The sequence below is a fragment of the Trichomycterus rosablanca genome, chromosome 12 (genome assembly GCF_030014385.1).
Source record: "Trichomycterus rosablanca isolate fTriRos1 chromosome 12, fTriRos1.hap1, whole genome shotgun sequence".
Classification (NCBI taxonomy): Eukaryota; Metazoa; Chordata; class Actinopteri; order Siluriformes; family Trichomycteridae; genus Trichomycterus; species Trichomycterus rosablanca.
Genome location: NC_085999.1, coordinates 24,106,913 through 24,119,182, shown reverse-complemented (window position 1 = coordinate 24,119,182; position 12,270 = coordinate 24,106,913). Strand labels below are relative to the sequence as shown.

The following is a 12,270-nucleotide window of genomic DNA, read 5'->3' as shown; positions in this document are numbered from 1 at the left end:
TCTGCATGCTTTGTAAGCCCTCTTTCATGCTGTTCTTTAATGGTCAGGACCCCCACAGGACCACCACAGAGCAGGTATTATTTAGGTGGTGGATCATTCTCAGCACTGCAGTGACACTGACATGGTGGTGGTGTGTTAGTGTGTGTTGTGCTGGTATGAGTGGATCAGACACAGCAGCGCTGCTGGAGTTTTTAAACACCGTGTCCACTCACTGTCCACTCTATTAGACACTCCTACCTAGTTGGTTCATCTTGCAGAAGTAAAGTCAGAGATAATCGCTCATCTATTGCTGCTGTTTGAGTTGGTCATCTTCTAGACCTTCATCAGAGGTCACAGGACGCTGCCCATGGGGCGCTGTTGGCTGGATATTTTTGGCTGGTGGACTATTCTCAGTCCAGCAGTGACAGTGAGGTGTTTAAAAACTCCATCAGCATGTCAGCTGTGTCTAATCCACTCATACCAGCACAACACACACTAACACACCACCACCATGTCAGTGTCCCTGCAGGGCTGAGAATGATCCATCACCCAAATAATACCTGCTCTGTGGTGGTCCTGGGAGAGTCCTGACCATTGAAGAACAGCATGAAAAGGGGCTAACAAAGCACACAGAGAAACAGATAGACTACAGTCAGTAATTGTAGAACTACAAAGTGCTTCTATATGGTAAGTGGAGATGATAAAATGGACAGTGAGTGTAGAAACAAGGAGGTGGTTCCAATGTTAAAGTTGATTAGTGTATATGTAGATTAGGAACAAGAAATCTGCAAGCAGCATACAAATCAGAAACCAAAAGGCCTAATTCAAAGATCACCTGGTAACACATTTTTCACAAAGGCTTCAGAAAAATGCATTAATGAGCATGTGTGCATATTTTCTGTTCCATTTTTTCTTGGTTATCACACTTGCTTAAGGTAAAAAAATCAACCAGACAGTAGGACCAGTAAGAAGCAATTCCAATCCTGACCTCCCCACTCTCACAACAGTCCCCTCTCTCACAACAGTCAGTTGTGTCTCTGTTGAGCCTTAAGACTCAAATCTTGGTAATGGTAGGCTAACGCTTTAGACCATGGTGCCTCAACATTTTTAAACTCACACTAAGAAAGCAACACCTAGCACCTAAACATTCTAAAACAGCTGGCAGGAAAAAAACTCACATGACTTATTGTAGCAGAATAATAACCAAACACAAAATCAATCACTCAAAAAAAGAAACTATATGTGAGTACAGTTTATCTGTGAACAGTGGGTAGTGAGGCTTACCGTGCATTCAGGGCAGATGATGGAGGAGACAGAACTGGCAGAGGCTTGTGGAGACTCCAAAGAGTGAAGACACTCAGCACAGAATATGTGACTGCAGAGCAACACATGAGGCAGTCTCCCCACAACTTCACCCTCTGATCAGTCAGACATATTGATTACAGCTTTAAAAAATGGACTATATTCACGTATACACTTAATGCCAAGTGATTCATGGTGTAACTCAAAACGTTTTTATGCAACTTATACCTGACACTGGAATCAAGGTTTTGAGAGATTCATTTTTCAAGCATCTCAGGAACAGTACTGTTTGTTTACAAGTATAAAAAATCTTCAAACACCCCTGGAGCTGGGTGGTATGACAGTTCATTCGGTATACCGGCTTTGATCGTACGGTATGAATTTTTCAAATATCACCATACCGTAGCACAGTAAATTTTAACAGCTGTAAGCTTCAATATGCAGCAAATCATATAATATTGTTCACCGCTAAAAGCGCTATGGAGTGCTGTGCAGATTTGATACAGATCACTTGTTAACCAGATAGCGTTAGCAGATGAGAGCGGTTTTCTCGATATGGTGGGGGGGGGATGAATGATCAAAGAAATGATCTGTGTCTGCAGTTTAGACGTTTTTTTTTTTTTTTTTGGGTTCCGACACAGATTAAAACACTATATACTGTACGTTTTTTTAGGGCACAGTTGTTGCAAAAAAGCAAACGGTGGAGCAATGTTAGTAGCAGGGTGAAAATACTTCAGTTTCAATACTATACCAATGTTATACCAACAACACCAAAGCAAGCTGAAAGAGTAGCTATATAAAGTCGGCCACTTTTCTACAACAGACCTGTGATCAAGTTGTACAGTGGAGTCATACCTCAGTATAACTGTGCACTTGATCATTGGTGACTGGGAGACTGCAAATGTCATTTTATTTGTTTAAGGGAGAACTAAGGGTAACCGTATAATACTTAAATATTAAATAAACAATAAAAATTGCACGTTTTACACATACTGATTCCATCATATATTGTGTCATTTTGTGGGGCCAAACAAACCTTATAGTCCTCAAAACCTTCATTATATACATGGTGAAATTAAATTGTTTTATATTCTAAGGACTTATGACAATAAAATTAGCCACAGGCATATAAAAATTCCCAGTCAAACAAAAAATAAAACATACTGTGACATGCTGTGAAACCCTCAGAATATTAAAGAATTCCTGTGAAACAAATTTTTGGTCATACCGCCCAGCCCTAAACTACCCCTCTTTACTATTGACTTTTGAGTGTTTCAGCAGTGTCAGACATTAATATACACCGATCAGCCATAACATTAAAACCACCTCCTTGTTTCTACACTCACTGTCCATTTTATCAGCTCCACTTACCATATAGGAGCACTTTGTAGTTCTACAATTACTGACTGTAGTCCATCCGTTTCTCTACATACTTTTGCAGACTGCTTTCAGCCTGTTCTTCAATGGTCAGGACCACCACAGGACCACCACAGAGAAGATATTATTTGGGTGTTGGATTACTCTCAGCACTGCAGTGACACTGACATGGTGGTGGTGTGTTAGTGTGTGTTGTGCTGGTATGAGAGGATCAGACACAGCAGCGCTGCTGGAGTTTTTAAATACCGTGTCCACTCACTGTCCACTCTATTAGACACTCCTACCTAGTTGGTCCACCTTGTACAGTGGGGAAAATAAGTATTTGATCCCCTGCTGATTTTGTAAGTTTACCCCCTTACAAAGACTTGAACAGTCTATAATTTTTATGGAAGGTTTATTTTAACAGAGAGAGACAGAATATCAACAAAAAATCCAGAAAAAAAACATTAAATAAAAGTTATAAATTAATTTTTATTTAATTAAGGGAAATAAGTATTTGATCCCCCAGAATCAGTTTCTTCCGTTCAAATCTCTCGACCACCATGGGCAAGACCAAAGAGCTATCAAAGGACGTCAGGGACAAGATTGTAGACCTGCACAAGGCTGGAATGGGCTACAAGACCATCAGCAAGAAGCTTGGTGAGAAAGAGATTGGTGCGATAATTCGAAAATGGAAGAAATACAAGATCACAGTCGATCGCCCTCGCTCTGGAGCTCCATGCAAGATCTCACCTTGTGGGGTAAGAATGATTCTGAGAAAGGTGAGGTCAGTCCAGAATTACACGGGAGGAGCTTGTCAATGATCTCAAGGGAGCTGGGAGCACAGTTACCAAGAAAACCATTAGTAAAACACTTCGCCGTAATGGATTGAGATCCTGCAGTGCCCGCAAAGTCCCTCTGCTCAAGAAGGCTCATGTACAGGCCCGTCTGAAGCTTGCCAATGAACACCTGAATGATTCAGAGAAAGCTTGGGAGAATGTGATATGGTCAGATGAAACAAAAATTGAGCTCTTTGGCATCAACTCCACTCGCCATGTTTGGAGGCAGAGAAATGCCCAGTGGGGATGGTGTTCTTGGGGTCATATCCAGCATTTCTCTGCTCCCAGCTCCCTTGAGATCATTGACAAGCTCCTCCTGTGTAATCCTGGACTGACCTCACCTTTCTCAGAATCATTCTTACCCCACCAGGTGAGATCTTGCATGGAGCTCCAGAGTGAGGGTGATTGACTGTGATCTTGAATTTCTTCAATTTTCGAATTATCGCACCAACAGTGGTCTCTTTCTCACCAAGCTTCTTGCTGATGGTCTTGTAGCCCATTCCAGCCTTGTGCAGGTCTACAATCTTGTCCCTGACGTCCTTTGATAGCTCTTTGGTCTTGCCCATGGTGGTCGAGAGATTTGAACGGAAGAAACTGATTCTGTGACAGGAGTCTTTTATACAGGGACAGGACTAATTTGTGTGCCTTTTGTGCACATAACCGGTGTGGGGTTATGTGGGGGTCAGAATTCTCGCTGGTTGGTAGGGGATCAAATACTTAATTCCCTTAATTAAATACAAATTAATTTATAACTTTTATTTAATTTTTTTTTTCTGGATTTTTTGTTGATATTCTGTCTCTCTCTGTTAAAATAAACCTTCCATAAAAATTATAGACTGTTCAAGTCTTTGTAAGGGGGTAAACTTACAAAATCAGTAGGGGATCAAATACTTATTTCCCCCACTGTAGATGTAAAGTCAGAGACGATCGCTCATCTATTGCTGCTGTTTGAGTTGGTCATCTTCTAGACCTTCATCAGTGGTCACAGGACGCTGCCCACGGGGCGCTGTTGGCTGGATATTTTTGGTTGGTGGACTATTCTCAGCCCAGCAGTGACAGTAAGGTGTTTAAAAAGTCCATCAGCATTGCTGTGTCTTATCCACTCATACCAGCACAACACACACTAACACACCACCACCATGTCAGAGTCACTGCAGTACTGAGAATGATCCACCACCCAAATAATACCTGCTCTGTGGTGGTCCTGTGAGAGTCCCGACCATTAAAGAACAGCATGAAAGGGGGCTAACAAAGCATGCAGAGAAACAGATGGACTACAGTCAGTAATTGTAGAGCTACAAAGTGCTTCTTTATGGTAAGTGCTGATAAAATGGACAGTGAGTGTAGAATCAAGGAGGTGGTTTTAATGTTATGGCTGATCAGTGTATGTATCAAACAATAAACACACAAAGCCCTGAGCTCAGCCCTAATTAAACACCTTTGAGTTGAATGGGCACAAATTCCCTCAGACACATTATAAAATCTTGGAAAAAGCCTTTCCAGGAGAGTGGAGGCTGGTTTATCCACAACAGGGGAACCCCATATTTCTGATCAACATTGGAACACATTGAACGATCTTATAAATAATACTCAGATTAGCTGTCATGCTGATAACATTAACACAACTTTGTTGTAATGTTAATTTATCCTCCAATATTAATTAAACAGGAGGAGAAAGTTCTGTTTGAGATGTAATAAAAAAGGAAACAAAATTTCTCTGTTTGTGTGGAGCAACTTTAGTGAAAATGAGACTTTAACAGAAAGACTGAACAGTAGCTTGTGTTGCTAACGTTCATTTCTCGAACTAACCTATAAGGCGAATAGTCTAACTTAACACATTCTCGTCCACCTGCGCATTTTGGTGTTAAATTAGCTGATAAATTTACCAATTACGAGTGTAAATATAAACAAATGGAATTATGCCAATATAAAAATACAATTATTTCTATTTAAAATGCATAAGAACGGTGTCTTTTTAAACGTCACGTGAACAGTTTGGTGAAAATCTTCGACGACCCTATATGGATCTCATTTGACCACAAGCTTGAGAACTGCTGGCTTTATGTCTCGTATAAAAAGCGTGAAGTTTTACTTAACGATTAATAACAGACTACAATGAACTTGTACAAACAATCACAGACACTTTCAGAAGCAGTTACCGGGTAAAGTGTAGGGAACCCCGCACAAGTTACAGCTCACTGCAGCGTCAACCATCCTGCGACTCTTCTTTTCTAACGAACACACAACTGTCCCGACTGCCAGTGTGATTGATAAACAGCCAATCAGAGCGCTTCTCTCTCTCTCTCTCTCTCTCAACTCTCTCTCGCTCACACACACACACACACACACACACAAACACACACACACACACACACACACACAGAGAAACATATACAGTAGACCCTTGACTTACGAATTTATTTGGTTCCAAAGGGCTGCTCTTAAGTCAAAATGTTCGTTAGTTTAACCTATTTTTCCTTCCCATTAGAAATAATGTAAATATAATTAATCTGTGCCAGACTTCCCAAATACCCCCCCCATCACCTAACCTTTCTTATGTCTTAAATGGTCTTTTTTTGTTATAAATACAAGTATATTTTCCCTTAAATCTTAAATTATAGAATAGACATTACTGTAATAAACAATAATAAACAACAATACACAGTAGTACTGTACTGCACATAAAAACACATCACATTTCAGTACAGTACGTGTGCTGAACTATACACCATAATAAATTTCCTTCTTTTTATATAAAATTTATCTACCAGAAACAACAATATCCACTTCATCCAATAAATTGCTTTTTAGTGCCATAAGTGCTCAAACAGAAACTTTACTCAGCAACCGTAACTTTCTAATCTGTCCTACATACAGGCTACCAATACAAAAGTGTGGCGCAGCGGTAAAGTACGCTAGCACACCAGAGTTGGGGTTTTGAATACATTGTATCGAATCTCATCTCTGCCTTCCGACTGGGCTGGGCAGCTGCATGAACAACGATTGGCTGTTGTTCAGGGTTAGAGGGTAAAAAAGTCGGATCATAGGTCCTCATAACTGGTGCCACTGCGGCCCCTGCTGGCTGACTGATGGCGCCTGCCCAGGGCTGAGGAATAATGCTGATGTGGGTGTGGCCCTCCATACACAGTGCCCGTCAGTGTATGAACTCGACTCGTGCAGGTGAAAAATGCAGTCTGTACTGACCGTATATATCAATATTAGCATATAATATAAAATTTGAAGATAGATAATTGAGATAACAGAAGTACTAATGAGCTTTTGCCATAGGTTGTAAATAACATGAAGGTTAGTCATGACATATTTCTTTAACTGATGTTTATATTTTATTAAGGCAAAGAGAAAAGCTGTGTTTGTATCTCTGGGGTTCTCAGTGTGATGCAAATAAATCGCCTGCTAGGATTTCCAAATGCTGTCTCTCATTCTATTTATATTCACAAAAATAACTAAATCCAATAAATCCATTTCATCTTAGCTAAACCGCATTCTGTCACTTGCTGTTGCTGTTGTTCAGTGCTGTATCGTTTACTGAGTGAGAAAATTCTGAATGTTTTGTAAACATCCAAATATTTCATTTTAAATAAAATTTAAATATATAATATATATAATTTATAATTTAAAAAATTATATATTTTTTTTCAGGATCCATTTGTTTTTCATTTTGCTGTCCAAGCTACTCTCAAAAGTCTTTGCTAGCAAGTTCAAAAGCACTGATCATCTTCCTGTCTCGTTTTTTTAATTGTGCAGCTTTAACATCCATAAAGAACCACAGAGAAAATTACAGTCTGAACCATTCTGATCTTTGTTTGAAGGTAATAGGGTCTGTCTTAAAACCTAGTGAGCTGCCTTGCTGCCTACTGCCGACCTAGGCAGCTGCCTCAATAGAGAGTATTCTAATAAGACATCGAACTCATAAGGCACAAACATACATACAGTGTATCACAAAAGTGAGTACACCCCTCACATTTCTGCAGATATTTAAGTATATCTTTTCATGGGACAACACTGACAAAATGACACTTTGACACAATGAAAAGTAGTCTGTGTGCAGCTTATATAACAGTGTAAATTTATTCTTCCCTCAAAATAACTCAATATACAGCCATTAATGTCTAAACCACCAGCAACAAAAGTGAGTACACCCCTTAGTGAAAGTTCCTGAAGTGTTAATATTTTTTGTGGCCACCATTATTTCCCAGAACTGCCTTAACTCTCCTGGGCATGGAGTTTACCAGAGCTTCACAGGTTGCCACTGGAATGCTTTTCCACTCCTCCATGACGACATCACGGAGCTGGCGGATATTCGAGACTTTGCGCTCCTCCACCTTCGCTTGAGGATGCCCCAAAGATGTTCTATTGGGTTTAGGTCTGGAGACATGCTTGGCCAGTCCATCACCTTTACCCTCAGCCTCTTCAATAAAGCAGTGGTCGTCTTAGAGGTGTGTTTGGGGTCATTATCACGCTGGAACACTGCCCTGCGACACAGTTTCCGGAGGGAGGGGATCATGCTCTGCTTCAGTATTTCACAGTACATATTGGAGTTCATGTGTCCCTCAATGAAATGTAACTCCCCAACACCTGCTGCACTCATGCAGCCCCAGACCATGGCATTCCCACCACCATGCTTGACTGTAGGCATGACACACTTATCTTTGTACTCCTCACCTGATTGCCGCCACACATGCTTGAGACCATCTGAACCAAACAAATTAATCTTGGTCTCATCAGACCATAGGACATGGTTCCAGTAATCCATGTCCTTTGTTGACATGTCTTCAGCAAACTGTTTGCGGGCTTTCTTGTGTAGAGACTTCAGAAGAGGCTTCCTTCTGGGGTGACAGCCATGCAGACCAATTTGATGTAGTGTGCGGCGTATGGTCTAAGCACTGACAGGCTGACCCCCCACCTTTTCAATCTCTGCAGCAATGCTGACAGCACTCCTGCGCCTATCTTTCAAAGACAGCAGTTGAATGTGACGCTGAGCACGTGCACTCAGCTTCTTTGGACGACCAACGCGAGGTCTGTTCTGAGTGGACCCTGCTCTTTTAAAACGCTGGATGATCTTGGCCACTGTGCTGCAGCTCAGTTTCAGGGTGTTGGCAATCTTCTTGTAGCCTTGGCCATCTTCATGTAGCGCAACAATTCGTCTTTTAAGATCCTCAGAGAGTTCTTTGCCATGAGGTGCCATGTTGGAACTTTCAGTGACCAGTATGAGAGAGTGTGAGAGCTGTACTACTAAATTGAACACACCTGCTCCCTATGCACACCTGAGACCTAGTAACACTAACGAGTCACATGACATTTTGGAGGGAAAATGACAAGCAGTGCTCAATTTGGACATTTAGGGGTGTAGTCTCTTAGGGGTGTACTCACTTTTGTTGCCGGTGGTTTAGACATTAATGGCTGTATATTGAGTTATTTTGAGGGAAGAATAAATTTACACTGTTATATAAGCTGCACACAGACTACTTTTCATTGTGTCAAAGTGTCATTTTGTCAGTGTTGTCCCATGAAAAGATATACTTAAATATCTGCAGAAATGTAAGGGGTGTACTCACTTTTGTGATACACTGTATATACACACGCACACACCAGTTTTCTCAATTTTTCCATGTAAGATACAGTGGGGGAAATAAGTATTTGATCCCCTGCTGATTTTGTAAGTTTACCCCCTTACAAAGACTTGAACAGTCTATAATTTTTATGGAAGGTTTATTTTAACAGAGAGAGACAGAATATCAACAAAAAATCCAGAAAAAAAACATTAAATAAAAGTTATAAATTAATTTGTATTTAATTAAGGGAAATAAGTATTTGATCCCCTACCAACCAGCAAGAATTCTGACCCCCACAGACCGGTTATGTGCACAAAAGGCACACAAATTAGTCCTGTCCCTGTATAAAAGACTCCTGTCACATAATCAGTTTCTTCCGTTCAAATCTCTCGACCACCATGGGCAAGACCAAAGAGCTATCAAAGGACGTCAGGGACAAGATTGTAGACCTGCACAAGGCTGGAATGGGCTACAAGACCATCAGCAAGAAGCTTGGTGAGAAAGAGACCACTGTTGGTGCGATAATTCGAAAATGGAAGAAATACAAGATCACAATCACCCTCGCTCTGGAGCTCCATGCAAGATCTCACCTGGTGGGGTAAGAATGATTCTGAGAAAGGTGAGGTCAGTCCAGAATTACACGGGAGGAGCTTGTCAATGATCTCAAGGGAGCTGGGAGCACAGTCACCAAGAAAACCATTAGTAACACACTTCGCTGTAATGGATTGAGATCCTGCAGTGCCCGCAGTGCCAATAGATGTGTGAGTAAATAAGTCGGCAATTGTGTGATACCTTGACATGGATTGATGGTCTGTGCAGGTTGGATTTCTACCTAGCACCCGATGTATTCTGAGCGGTATAAAACGATTCCCATCAACATTAAATCAATCATTATTTTAGTGCAACATTTATTCCTTTCATTCCTGGTAACAAACTCAGTAAGACAAAGTTCTTTCCCATTAAACATTCAGTATAAGACAAATAGGTCACTTGGGCACCTTACTTTATTCCTGACATTTGAGTGTCATAAAGCTGTCCGCCTAGATGTAATATTCTATCATGAGTGGTCAGAACAGTCAATATCATGTATTATTACAATGTTATGTTACATTATGTAAAAATCATAATGAAACTTGAATTCGTGCAGGGCTGCAATCAGGAAACCTTTCTAGCACAAATCCTGACATGCTTAACAATTAAAATAAAATAATCTGATGATGTCTTTAACCCCTAAAAGTATGTATCCAACCAAGAAGTACAGTGGAGGACCCATTAAGGTTTGGGCAACATCTGGTTGAAACCACTGCATCCAATTGTATGTATTGTATAACAGCCGACAAATTTGATCAGTTTCACCTCATGGTGAAAACACACTAGGTAACGATGTTCCTGGATTTCATAATAATAATAATTAAGATACATAATACAAGAACTATTCTTGTGGTGTAATCTGCATATGAACTGGCCTTGTGCAGGTGAAAAGATGCAGTCGGCTACTGCACACGTTTTGGAGGGGGCGTGTGTCAGTCTCGGCTCTTCTCAACCAAGGCGATTAACATCAGTAGAGAGGAAGCATAATGCAATTAGGTAATTGGATACACTAAAAGTTGGGAGAAAAGGGGGAGAAAATGCACAAACAAACAAAAAAATGGATGTCTAATAAACTTCTGGTTAGGTGTCCACATACTTTTGGTCATAAAATGTATTTAAAATGTAAAATAAATTTCTACAAGGACACTTTCCTATATTCAAACAAATACTGGTTGAGACACATCATAAACATGAAGGTACCATAAAGACATGAGGGGAAGGGACAAGATTTCGTATCAAGCTTTATCTGGTTGAATCTTTCTAGTTTTTTATTTGCAGTAGACACAGATGGTGGCACTCGAACAATCATGCCATCCAGTACCTTTCTCAGGCACACCTGACAGCCCAGTCTAGACCTAAAATGCACACAAAGGAAGATCTTAGAATTAGTAAAACAGCTACCAAATGCTAAAAAATGCTAATTCAGCAACTCTCATTTACGTGGGTGTGAGGCCAGTAGTCAAATCCAACAAATCCATTTCCTCATCAGCTATTGAACCAAGTTTCTCATAGACCACCTTCTCAAAAACAACGTGGCAGGTAGAGCAGGCTAACGTCCCCTGACATGCACCTAGAAGCACAAATCCACAAGCATGTGCATACACAAGCTAAAAAAAATAAAAATTTGATTTTCTTTAGCATTGAATAAGACATGGAGGCTGTTCAAATTACAAACAAGGTACAAATCTAATTCCTGCAAATAGAAAAAATGCTCTGGACATGGCACCAATTCTGTTCAAGGCACACCTAGGATGGCACTCAGGTGATGCAGTGGTAAAACATGCTAGCACACCAGAGCTGACATTTCGAACTCGTTGGTTCAAAACTCATGAACAAGCCATCCGGTTGTTCATTCAGGGCGGACCTGAACAGGGTGCTAGAACAGAGAAGAGCCTTGATGCTTGTCTTCCTTTAGTCCTGGGTGGAGGCTCAAGTCGAGCGAGACTAGAGGCTCGGAGGTTGCGTGGTACAGAGCGGGGTTTGATTAGACCACGAAGGTAGCTTGGGGCTGGTCCATTTTTGGCTTTGTAGGCGAGCATCAGTGTTAAACTGAATGCGTGCAGCTACAGGAAGCCAGTGAAGAGAACGCAGCAGTGGGGTGATGTGGCAATGTTTGGGTTGGTTAAAAACCAGATGGGCAGCTGCATTTTGAATGAGCTGCAAGGGTTTAATAGTGGACATGGGACCTCCTGCCAGGAGGGAGTTGCAGTAGTCCAACCGTGAGATTACAAGTGATTGGACCAGAATCTGGGTAGCTTCCCCTGGAGAGAAATGGTTGAATCTTCCTGATGTTGTACAGGAGGAACCTGCATGATCTTGTCATGTTGGCTATATAAGGAGAGAAGGTCAGCTGGTTATCCAGGACAACACCAAGGCTTCGTACCTTATCAGATGGTCTGATCTGGGAGTCATCAAGAGAAATTATTAGGTCCTGGGTTGGAGACTGATCTCCGGGAATGAGCAACATCTCTGTCTTTCTGGGATTACATTTTAGATGATAAGCTGACATCCATTGTGAGATATCTCGCAGACATGCTGAGATGCGAGCTGAGACTTGTGTGTCTGAAGGAGGAAATGACAGAACGAGCTGAGTGTTATCTGCATAGGAGTGGTAGGAGAAGCCATGGGAG

At 41.1% G+C, this 12,270-nt stretch overlaps 1 protein-coding gene across 4 annotated transcripts in view; it reads right to left on the bottom strand.

The window, feature by feature from the left end:
* The window catches only part of rnf17 (ring finger protein 17), a 49,842-nt gene extending 44,152 nt beyond the window's left edge, over window positions 1-5,690 (bottom strand). For all 4 annotated transcript variants that reach the window (XM_063005330.1, XM_063005331.1, XM_063005332.1 and 1 more), the window contains exons 1-2: window positions 5,636-5,690; window positions 1,264-1,397 (exon numbers count right to left, since the gene is read on the bottom strand). In XM_063005330.1, coding sequence (XP_062861400.1) covers window positions 1,264-1,397; window positions 5,636-5,690 — 189 coding nt within the window. The remainder of the gene's footprint in view (window positions 1-1,263; window positions 1,398-5,635) is intronic.
* Between the last annotated feature and the right edge of the window lie 6,580 nt (window positions 5,691-12,270).